This window comes from Agelaius phoeniceus, chromosome 3 (genome assembly GCF_051311805.1).
Source record: "Agelaius phoeniceus isolate bAgePho1 chromosome 3, bAgePho1.hap1, whole genome shotgun sequence".
In the NCBI taxonomy this organism is placed as follows: Eukaryota; Metazoa; Chordata; class Aves; order Passeriformes; family Icteridae; genus Agelaius; species Agelaius phoeniceus.
Genome location: NC_135267.1, coordinates 98,993,400 through 99,004,922, shown reverse-complemented (window position 1 = coordinate 99,004,922; position 11,523 = coordinate 98,993,400). Strand labels below are relative to the sequence as shown.

At 38.8% G+C, this 11,523-nt stretch overlaps 1 protein-coding gene across 1 annotated transcript; it reads right to left on the bottom strand.

The window, feature by feature from the left end:
- Positions 1-2,497: 2,497 nt before the first annotated feature.
- Positions 2,498-10,606, bottom strand: SNRPB2 (small nuclear ribonucleoprotein polypeptide B2). The gene is made up of 7 exons (XM_054629800.2): positions 10,500-10,606; positions 10,100-10,186; positions 8,163-8,335; positions 6,289-6,429; positions 5,023-5,073; positions 3,400-3,488; positions 2,498-2,881 (listed from the first exon to the last, which is right to left on the bottom strand). Exons 2-7 carry the CDS (start codon positions 10,161-10,163, stop codon positions 2,722-2,724), a joined length of 678 nt encoding a protein of 225 aa, XP_054485775.1. The 5' UTR covers positions 10,164-10,186; positions 10,500-10,606; the 3' UTR covers positions 2,498-2,721.
- Positions 10,607-11,523: the final 917 nt, after the last annotated feature.

The following is an 11,523-nucleotide window of genomic DNA, read 5'->3' as shown; positions in this document are numbered from 1 at the left end:
AGCATAAACAGAACAAGACGATTGGGGATAAAAGCATCATATAGTCAACCCAGGACACGAAAGCAAGGCAAAAACATTGCCAGTGCTTTGGGAGAAGGTCACAGAGCTGTGAGGAGACTGGATTTCGATTTGCAGATGGTGCAACACTAGCTCTATTTGTAACAGCTCCTTTAGGAGATATTGCCAGAGCAGGCAGCACACACATGGTCAAGATGTGGTATAGACTATTTTAAATGTGAACAAAGAGTCTGATCCTTAAAGTCACATTTGCAAAATAAGCTGAGATCAGTAGATGTCTCTGTATGACCCTTTGTTTTCATCACAATGCTCCTACATATAAAAGTAGGTTATTTTGAAACAGTTAGTCTTCAAGAATTTGTTCTGTGCATTTTCCAGTAACCAAAATAACAGCTTTAGAAGTAATTTCAGCACTGAAAGTTAGAATCCCTCTTTACACTTTTCACTTAAGTGAAAAATGTCCCCTTACAAAACCCATTTTTTGGTAAAACTGCATGTGACATTTTACATAGCCAGTTGACAAGACAAATATACGACAGAGCTAAACAAGGAAAGTAGTTTTCCCTTCACCCCCACCACTATTTTTTAAACTATTTTGTCCTCAAAGCAAATTTACTTACAGACAGTCATCATCAGTACATAGGTTCTTGTTGGTAAGCTTCTCCATAAAAATTCCAGTCACGAGAGGACACATTAATCTGAGACACAAAAGTAAAATCATCAAATAAACACTTTGTGTCACTTTTCTTTGCTGCAGCACTTGCTGAGTGTATGCCAGGTCCAGCAATCCCCATGTTTTATGGATGAGGCAGACATATGGACAAACACACCAGGCTAATAGAAAGGGGCTATGGCAACATTCCATCCCACCAGAGGAGCTGTAGGCAGGGGGAAAACCTCAGGACTGACTCATAAAGCTGAATCTCCTCCCAAAACCACTCTGTATTAATATTTTAATCAGCAACTGTATTATTTAAACATTCTAAGCCCTCCTAGAGCTCTCCATAACCTTAATCATACTTCAAGCAAAGTCTGAGAATGAAAATTAAGTCAGACCCTGGTAAGAAGCAAATGAAATTACATCCTTCTTAACACTCCTGTCCTTAATTTTCGCAAATGCTCACTGACAAACACAATCTTCTGAGGACCAAAAATCCTCAGTGGCAGAGTGTTCCTGTCTACAGAAAGGACCTACTGGGAGGATAGCAGATGGATGCAATGTAACAACTGATGAGGGACCTGTGCAAGGCAGTAAAAAGACTTTTCAAGTCATTAATTAAATGACTTAATTAATTAAAATTAAAATTAAAATTTAATTAAAATTTAAATCTAAGAACTCAAGCACTGCATACTTGTACAGGCAAGACCCCTTCCACAGGGAGATGCAGTCAGAGCAAAACACAGAGGTCATTCCAGGACAGCAACCATTTCACTTTTCATTACCTAGCTGAACGCCGTTGAGGGTTTGAAGGTCCCAGACACTAAACAATGCCACAGGCTGACTTAAAAGGTCCCCTTTACAACAGCACAGCAGTCAGGATCCAAACCCTTAAAGTGAATAAAGGTGAAAAGCAATGCCAGTCATGTGCACACAAACTAGTGGGAGGAAATAACAGCATAATTATTATCTATAAATTTATGACTGCAGTAGGAAAAATCCAAGGTTATGATGGAATGTCATTTTTGCTCTTACAGGCACATTGGAATGATTTTCATTTGCAAGTATTAGAATACTTGTGAAATCACACATACACAAAATCACCAAAAAGAATGAAAAAGTACATAAAAGGAGATACGATGATGATTGAAATGACTGTGAAAGAGACATAATTTTGCAATGTAGTCTGGGAGCAGATGAAACTTCAATTTTCTAAGTCTTGTGCAAATAAAGGTGGCTTACGTTGCAGACACAAAACACTACAACTTTTTTAAATGATTTTTTTTCTGAAATATTTAGAACAGTTACAACTCACAATAATATATCTGATTACTTCACTGCATCCAATGTACTTTATGTCACACAAAACCTATAAAGTTTTTAACAAATGAGAAAAAATAAAGTAAATCAAACCTTGAGAAACCCAGAAGCATTAGGTATGTATTTTAGAAAAGCTTGGCTAAAAATCTGAAACTTTTATGTTTCCTCTCAGGACTTGTTTCTATTGCCAGCCACCAAGACAAAACCAAGTTGAATCGCATTTCTGCCAAACTATAATCAATTTCTAACTATACCTGGGGAGAAAAACCACTAATGATAAGCTGTATTTCCTAAGTGAAAAACAGTTGTCCCCTTGATAATGAGGTTGAATGCTGTACTTATTCTGAATATGCTGGCATTCAGCATCCCTGATCATACTTTTGCTCTGAAAGCTATTTTTAGCACTCACTTCTGAGAAATAAGGGTCACCTTAAAAGCTCTTAAACTGAATAAAGCCCTGCAAGGCTAATCAATGAGACAGACTTGAGGAAAAAGCATGGCTCGAAAACAGCATATTTATATTTTATTTTATAAAAATTAGTATTTCAACAGAAAAAGTTACTGTCCGGGTGATCTGGAAATTTTACATGTGCCCTGGTCATTGTGGCAATTCTATTTAAGTCTTATGTTTTCTGCAGAAAACAGCAAACATGCTAGCTGACCAGAGTATCAGTGTTTTTTAAAAAAACACCTATCCACAGAAGTCCTTTTATAGGATCATATAGCTATTTCTTCGCATAAGTGATTTTCATGGCATGAGATGGAGTGATCTTGAATCCTTGGAGAGCGTCTCGAGCAGCCCCTGCTTGGTTCTCATTTTCAAACTCCACAAATGCGATGTCATGGCGCCCTGGCACTAAGCGTACTTCTTTGAATCCGGGAAACCTTTAAAATAAGATGGGAGTCAAAAAATACTTCTTAGCTCAATAATACATCTCTCTTCAGTAGCTTCTCATCAGAGGCATCTACTAGTGCAATAGTTATTGCTAATGAAAATTTAAATTGAAGGGTTTTACATGTTCTATCCTTAGAACTGTGTCTCAATTAAGAGATGTTATGCGGAAGCAATTTAATTAGAGCTGCACACATACAGAAGCAATCTAACTAGCTTTAAAACTGCTCCTGCTGTCCTACAGACTTTAGTATTACAGTCACCAGCTTGAATCCAATGCAAATTGATAGCAGATAAACCACACAAAATCAGAACCAGCTACGAAAAAGATCAGATTTGCTTTCTGAACCAAGTCATCAGAACCAAAATCTGTAACCTTGGCAGTAAGGCTAACAGCTAAAATACCTTCAGAAGAAACTTTTATTTCTAAAAAGTTAACTTGTAAACTGAGAAAACACCACACAGGTTACAGAAGAATTCAAAGGAGAAATAATTTCTATTCAAAACTTACTGATTAAATAACATGGACAGCATCATCTCATTTGTTTCCTCAGGCAAATTATTAAGGAAAAGGATATAGTTTGGCGGGTTATCAGGCACCTGCAACAACAGAAGATCAAAGCTCAGAAGACTATACATAGTTGCACACAGTTCCTTTGCATCTGTCTGCATGATTATTTGAACTAAGACTCACATTTCTTTAGTTTTGCTCGTAACATTCTATCTGGGCTTCACCACACCTTTATCAATATGCAGACAGAGCCCCTTCATTCTTTTACGCACATATATTAATTTGGAGAGGTTCTTACTTCCACAAAAATCACAATACCATACTGTCTTAGATGTCACATTTAAACTCAACTAGTCAAAAGCTGACACTGCAGTACTCTGCACCCAGTTGCCACAGTAGTGGTTGCAGTGCTATTCAAGACACTTGTAAGGCAGTGGTAGAATGTATGAAGGACTCACATCCTTCCAGAAAGCTGAGGGTAGCAAAGCCCTGTTTACCTGCAGTACAACCAAAATACTGAGTATCTCTGGGCAATCAAAACTCACAAAATTCACATGGTTTTATTACAGAGCTCAATTAAAATGTAATTAGAAACCCCTTTAGATTTACAGCTTTAGTCTTGTAAAGATTTGTCTGCTAATATGAATTTGTAGCCACTCACCACAGACAAGGCTGAGTAGTCATCTGCAGATACTGAAATCTTCAAGTCATCAAGTAAATTATAAATCTAAAAATAAACTGGACACCCCAACTTCAAACATCCTCAAAGCACTGCCACATAAAAAGCCTCAGCAGAACAATCTCCTTCTACTGATGGAAATATTCTAGGTGGTCCCATTAGGAAATAAACTTCTGATGTTCAAAGAAATACTCAAACACTCAGTGATGTGCTTTGATGCAAACTGACATGCACATATTGTGCCTGAAAATCCAGAGAGCAAGACCTTTTCCCCTGTTGATTATGTATGCAATGGCAGTGCTCAAGAAAGATGCAGGGCAGGGCAGACAAAGATATTCTTCTATGGTACTTGCTCTCCTGCAAATCCTGGCTCTTTACCACTTTCACTTCTAACATGAATCATTTAGAAGGTCACTGAGCAGACAAGATGAATGAAGTGTAGGGAGTTGTTCCTACATCTCCACACTATCCTTTGGAAAGTAAGACACTTGTGAGAAAAAAGAAAAAGTGAGCAGAGAACCCCCAAACTTCTGAAATAAGGCTTTTAGGCAGATATTTTGGCATCCCATGTTGTCCTCCTTTTCTTTATCTGCTACCAGAAAAAAGTAAGTTAAAGGGAACCTATTAGCAATGAAAAAAAAATTAAGAATCCTTCAACTGATACTAAGCACAGTCCAAATTTAAGAATCCAGTATGATTTTGTAATAGTGCTGTTTTCTGTATAGTAATGAGACACTGCAGATTTTCATTTCCTGTCAACCAGATATAGTAAAAAAGGGATTTGTTTTGTTTGTTTAGTGTCATGTAGCTGTTAGACAAATGTCTCATAGGACAAAAACAAAGCTGGAAAATAAATCCGCACGTTTGCATGTGTAACAAACTATTATTCATAGAGAATAATTATAAACATTAGTGCTTTTAGTGATAAAAATAAAAAACATTACCTGATTCTGTGGTGTAGTCCCTGAGGCACTGGCTGAATTCTGTGTTGCCCCCTAGCAAATAAGTACAAAATAGTTTTACAAAGGTGTTCCATTAGAAATAAACAAGCACATATCACCATGTTTCTCTACAATTCAAGACGTATGTTAAAGGTTTTTTTGAGCTGCAATACAAGAACATTTGGTGCCTATGAGACACTTCTCAAAGGGAACAAATCCTGTGAATTTTGCTTGGCTCCAAAACCAGGCAATCAAAAGAAATAACATCAGTACTACCTGATCAATCTAATGTCTGAGTCAAGTATTTCTCCACATTACAGAATTTTATTTATTAGACTGGGAGAAAGTAGTTTTGAAAATGAAGGCATAGACAAGTATCCTGGTTTCACCTGGGATAGAATTAATTTTCTTCTTAGTACAGTGTGGTTTGAATTTAGTATGAGAGTAACACTGACAACGAACTGATGTTTTGGTTGTTGATAACTAGTGCTTGTTTGTATCAAGGACTTTCCAGTTTCACATGCTCTGCTAGTGAGTAGGTGCACAAGAAGCCAGGAGGGAGCCAGGAAAGCTGACCAAAACTATCCAAAAGCACATTCCATAGTACAGAATATCATGTCCAATATATAAACTCGGGGGATCTGGTCAGGTGTTTTGATGTTTTCTGCTATACTCCAGCACAAAGGCTACTAAACGTTGTTACTTTAGACAAGCCAACCCTTAGCTGAGATAAATTCCAACCTAACTCCTGTTAATCTAACATGAAACGTCTAATATCTAACATAAATGAACTGTCTTTTTCTCATTTACCATTCTTCTGTCCTTACTAGGCAACATGGAATTAAAACACTGAAGAGAAGAGCTGGTTGAGCACTTGAAGCCAGTACTAAAGATAAGCCCATTCTCCTTTTTTTTCCTTTTCTTAAGAGGCTAGCTTCTACTTGGGTTTGTTGTACATTTGCCCTCCATCTTTATTTTCATCCAGTAATAGCAAAGGAGGAAAAAAAAAGGAACAGCAAGGACTACATAACCAGCCCCCTCTCCTTCAACTTCTAGTAAATACTCAAGAGCTCTAGATAATCCACAGACCCCAATTTAGGGAGTTGAAAAGTAACAAAAGACAACATCAAGTCTTAAAAGAATTATTTAGAATAGCTTTTGTGTGGGTTTTTTTTTAATGGAGTTTTTTTGTTTGGTTGGTTTGTTTGTTTCCTTGTCTGTTTGGGTTTTTGTGGGTTTTTTTTTTTTCTGAACAGAGAAGCAGCTTACCTGGGTAACCTTTTTATTTGGTGCATTTGCTGACTGTTCCAGAGTTTTAGCTTTCTTCTTTTCCTTTCTTTTTTCCTTATCAGCAAATGTCCCACGCATTTTAGAGATTATATCAGAGTCTGTTTTTGCATACTGAATACGCTTTTTAAAAGAAAAAAGAAAAACAGAGTATATTCTACAGTTAACAATACAGAACGTTTTGCACCACTTATATTAACTGTGTATTTACACTTTTTTTTTTGCAGAAACTTTTTATACTAGGAACATTGTTATAAAGTGTAGGTACACTTAGAGAGTAACCAATTCTCATAGTTTTTTCTGAACATAATTATAGAAGTCTAAATAAAAACCCTAATACGCAAATTACTAATTTTCTTTTAACTGAAGTACAGTTACTTGGTTTGGTGATCTACTGTCAAGCTCATTGAAATCAGAAATCCATTTATCTAACAACAACATTTTAACATCTGTCAAGGTAGCACCTACAGAGAGATACAGTTGAGCTACACAGAGGACAACTGAGAAAATTGGCACTAGCTTCTATTAAAACTGGAGTTTTAATAGGGAATTAAATTTTAAAGGGAGTTAAATTTTAAAGTGATTTCTCAGATCTCTGCAGAAACGTAAATTCAGCAAAACCCAAACTTCTTAAACAGAAAAGGCAAGTATCCACCTTAATCCCAACAGGACTGCATAAATGCTGTTGTTCTTTTGACAAAGGCCTCCCACAGCTGAAGGTTAAGCAGATGCAGGTATAATTATACCAGTGTGCAACATTATTATTTATGCATACAATCTTATTATTTTTCCTATCAGAGACTACCTCAATACAAAACTACACAACAGCTTAAGATTTTTTTAATGCTTTTGTTTAGTGCTTAGAGTATACAGGCTGCAGGCAATGTTCAAAGATGGAAGTACATTTGAAAGCTTATGAAGCCTCAATCCTTTTATTTCTTATTGAGTTCTACTGAGCACAAAACTCCTTAAGGATAAATAGCGGACTGAGTTTGCAAAATTCTGTGTTAAGGATTTAATTAGAGAATCTGAAGGTGTTAAGGCAAATAGCTTGCATCTCAGCTGCACAACTGCTCTTTTCACTGCTCAAAGCCATAACCTGAGAGCCAGTAGAATTGTACCAATCCATTGCTGAAGTCATGGGCCATTTGCATCTATTGTTACACATCACCAAGAGATGCAGAATTAAGAGATGCTTAATTGTCCAAGCAGACAAGAACAAAGCAGGTCAACTGTGCTACTCTGCATATCATGAAGCACATTACTAAATCATGTTCTATCAACCAGCACTGTATTTGCTTCACTGAAGTTATACTGAAGTACAGTTACTTGGTTTGGTGATCTAGTGTCAAGCAGAACTAGCCATCAATTAAAAAAAAAAAAAAATCAGTGGTCACATCTGGAAAGCAAACTGGTGATCTTCACCCTTCTCACTGTAACCTCAAAAAGGAAGAATCACATTCTAGCTATTCATTACCAATCTAAGAGTAGTTAACGTTACTCTACATAAAGTAATTGAAAACTAAACTAATTTCAATAATATTACAGAATTAATTTAATCGGTTCAATGGAAGACATGATGAGTACAATGAAAGTATTTAAGATCTTGAAAACTTCAATCCAGCATAGAAAAACAAAAAGTCCCCCATGTTAAGTTCAAAGTGTGTGTGTTGCAACTGCAGTCTCTTCAGCATCCCTCCAGCTTGCACAAATGTAGATACTCACCAGGATGTGACCTGAGTAATCCTTTGGTAACAAATACATAGGAGAGTTCATTCCCAAGGTGCAAGCACCAAAACACTGTATCACACCATCAGGGTATTTTTCTTCTATACAAAAGTAATGAAATAACTTACCATTGGTTTCCCATAAAACGGAAAGCCTTGTAGCTGTCTCAAAGCATTGGTAGATGATCCAAGTTCTTTAAATATAACAAATGCCTGTCCTCTCATCTTCATAGTTTTTAAAGCCACAATGTCGACCACATGACCAAACTGTGAGAACAACGCGTACAGGGACCTCTTCAGCTCTGGGGACCAAGGGAGAAAACAGATTATAACAGGTTACATGCAAATTTCCACTTCTACCGAGTCTGCTGTCCTTTGGGAACAATGTTTTTTAGAAGCTTTAGCTCACATAGCGAGTACATGAGTTTGTCAAAACTGTTACATCATTACAAAGTTTACTTGTCCAGGTTTTGTAAACTGGTGTGCAACATTCAGTTTCATACCTCAAGGATTCAGGTAGTGAAGAAGTTGTAATGCCATCCATTCTACCATTCCAAGGGAATCACAATTACATAAAGGTACGTAAAAACATATTTTCATACAGGTATATGCACACACAAGTATGATTCATGACAGCCATCTCAGATTGATCAGAAAATCAAAACTGGAACAAGCAGCAGTAAAGAGATATGATGCAAAACAAGAATGCAGCAAAATAGGCTAAAAGGCTAAAAAAAGTTGGAAATTTTGGTTGTAACTATTTAATCAATTTTCTCACTCATATTCTGGATCCAAATTATTTTTGTATGAGACTATTGCAGCTTATGGCTGCATTGGATTTATTTTAATTATCTACAATAACCTGAATATGCCAAATTAAACCTTAGTACTATCCAAATCAAGCTAAATAAATAATCAGTACTGCGTAATCATTCTAACACAAAACCCTTACATTTTAACTATTTCAGCAATATAAGAATGCTGTCTCTTCTTTATTGATATTGAGACTTGGTAATATCAGTCCACTGTCACTTTCTCCACCTGCTCCTGACTAACTATATTAACTATATTTTTTTTAATTAAAAAAGGTGTTCTATCAAAACACTTTCCCTAAAAATTACTTTAAGACCTGTATTAAAACAAAAAGTAATTTGTAATCTTAACAGGTAATTTAACACACTGTATTTAACCCATGACAATCCTACAAGATTTAACAAGACCAAGTGCGAGGTGCTAAACCTGAGTCAGGGCAACCCTCAGTATTAACCCAGGCTGAGGGATGGACAGATGGAGAGCAGCACTGGGAAAGACTTGTGGTGATGGTGGAGAAGGGGCTGGACATGCATACTCACAGCCCAGAAACCAACCATGTCCTGGGCTGCATCCAAAGCAGAGTGGGCAGCACCCTGAGAGGGAAGGGATTCTGCCCCGCTCAGGTGACACCCCACCTGCAGGGCTGCATCCAGATCTGGGGTGTCCAGCAGAGGAAGGACATGGAGCTGTGGGTGCAAGGCCAGGAGACCACCAAGTTGATTAGAGGGATGGAGCACCTCTCCTATAAGGAAAGGCTGAGAGATTTGGGGTTGTTCAGACTGGAAAAGAGAAGGCTTAGTAGTGATATTTGGCCTTGCAGTACCTGAAGGGAGCCTACAAGATGGAGAAGGACTATTTACAAGGGTTTGGAGTGACAGGACAAGGGGTAATGACTTCAAACTGAGAGGAGGCTTAGATGTAATATTGGGAAAATATCCTTTACTGTCAGGGTGGTGAGGCACTGGAACAGGCTTCCCAGAGAGGCTGTGGACTCCCCATCCCTAAAAGCGTTCAAGACTGGGCTGTAGGGAGATCTCAGCAACCTGATCTAGTGGGAGGTGCATTTGTTTGTTTGCTTTAGCTACTGTTTCATTACAAGAAAACATTCGCCTAGAGCTTGCATAATGATCTCCTGCTCAGCACTTCAGAGACCTCCGGGAGCTCCTAAAAGCCCCTTTGTAAGACAAGTGCCGTGTGCAAGTGAATGACCAGGCTTCACTGGACAACCAGAAGCAACCGGCAGCCATTCGTACCTTCCTTCTTGATCTTGTCATTGATGTTGTTGATGTAGATGGTGTGGTTCGGCCTGATGTCCATTTTCGGCGGCACCCGCGAACTGCCTGCAGGCAGAGCACACAGGAGAGGCGTTAGCGAACCTCCGGCCGCGACAGCTGCCAACGCCGGCGACACCTCACAACCTCGGGCAGCGGCACCGCGAGTGGGGGGCGGCTTGTCTGTCTATATGTCTGACCACCCGCAGGCCACACACCCGCCCCGCTCCGGCCCTTTCCGGGAGGAAGAGGGCTGCGACGGCAGGACAGGAACTCCAGAGAAGAAGCCCCGAGCTAGCCCCTTCTTGTTCCCACCTGGCTTGCTCCCATCTGGATCCCTGATCCTGGACCCCGGGTCCCAGAGCCCCTCACCACCCCTCACCTCCACTCTCCTGTCCGGCCTCCGCTCTCGATGGCGGCCTGCGCTTCCCGCCCTGCCGGCACGCAGCGCAGGCGGCAAAGCCATTCCCAGAGCAGTCGATGCGCCGAATGCCGATAGCGCCGATGGGGCGGGGGCGGTGCGCGCGGCCCGAGAGCAGCGGGATGAAAGTGTTGTATGTGAAAAATGCCAATCACTTGTTTTTAAAATTTTAAAAGTTTAGTAGTAATAAAATGGTTATAAAAATAGTAATATAATTAGAGTAATAATAATTTGGACAATTTGAATTAGGACAATATGAGACAATAGAGACAAAGAGTTACGGACGTCCGGGTACCTTTTTCTGGGCAGCACAAGCCCCAAAAAGGACACACGTTAAGAGAGGATTAACCCTTAAAAACAATAGCCTGTTGCATATTCATACACCTCATACATAATGCATAAATTCCATTCAAATACAGGATTCTCTCTGGTCATCGTCAACTTCTTCCTCATAAGCCAAACGGCGTCATCCTGGCTGTGCGAGGCGGGAAGAGGTTCGTTTCTTTTGATAATGGAGCAATAAATTCCCTTTCTCTGGAAGATTTAAGTGTCGTGTGACTGCTATCTCAGTGCGAGTCCTTTCTTTAGAAAAAAAAGTATCCTATACAGCATAGTTTCTATTTTAACGTTTTGTTATAACCTAAAACTATATTTACCACACTACTTAAAAGAATTAATACAGCATTACTTTCTAACACAGCACATATAATATTCATTTTAATATTTGCAAAAAGCCAATCATAAAATACGCATTTTTTACATTATAGATGGATAATGAAATTATTGGGTCTCGCAATTAAGGGATAACTATTGTGTGAATATTAAGAAACGCTTTAGTGATGTATAGTTATGTTATTGTAGTTTAAATGTTCTCCCCAGAGTTCCCTTCCCCCCCGCCCCATATTGTTGCCATCAGACACCCAGGGTTTTCTAGGACAGGTGCACAGGTGTCCCTTACCCAGGGCAGTTAGGAATGGAAAAGCTT

What these genes read in the sequence shown, in the direction of transcription:
- SNRPB2 (XM_054629800.2), bottom strand. Translation starts at nt 10,163, where the DNA reads ATGGACATCAGGCCGAACCACACCATCTACATCAACAACATCAATGAC. An exon ending in TGACAAGATCAAGAAGGAAG is followed by an intron (nt 8,336 to 10,099) that starts GTACGAATGGCT and finishes CTTGGTCCCCAG; the next exon opens with AGCTGAAGAGGTCCCTGTAC. An exon ending in CTGTCCATGTTATTTAATCA is followed by an intron (nt 2,882 to 3,399) that starts GTAAGTTTTGAA and finishes CTTATTTTAAAG; the next exon opens with GTTTCCCGGATTCAAAGAAG.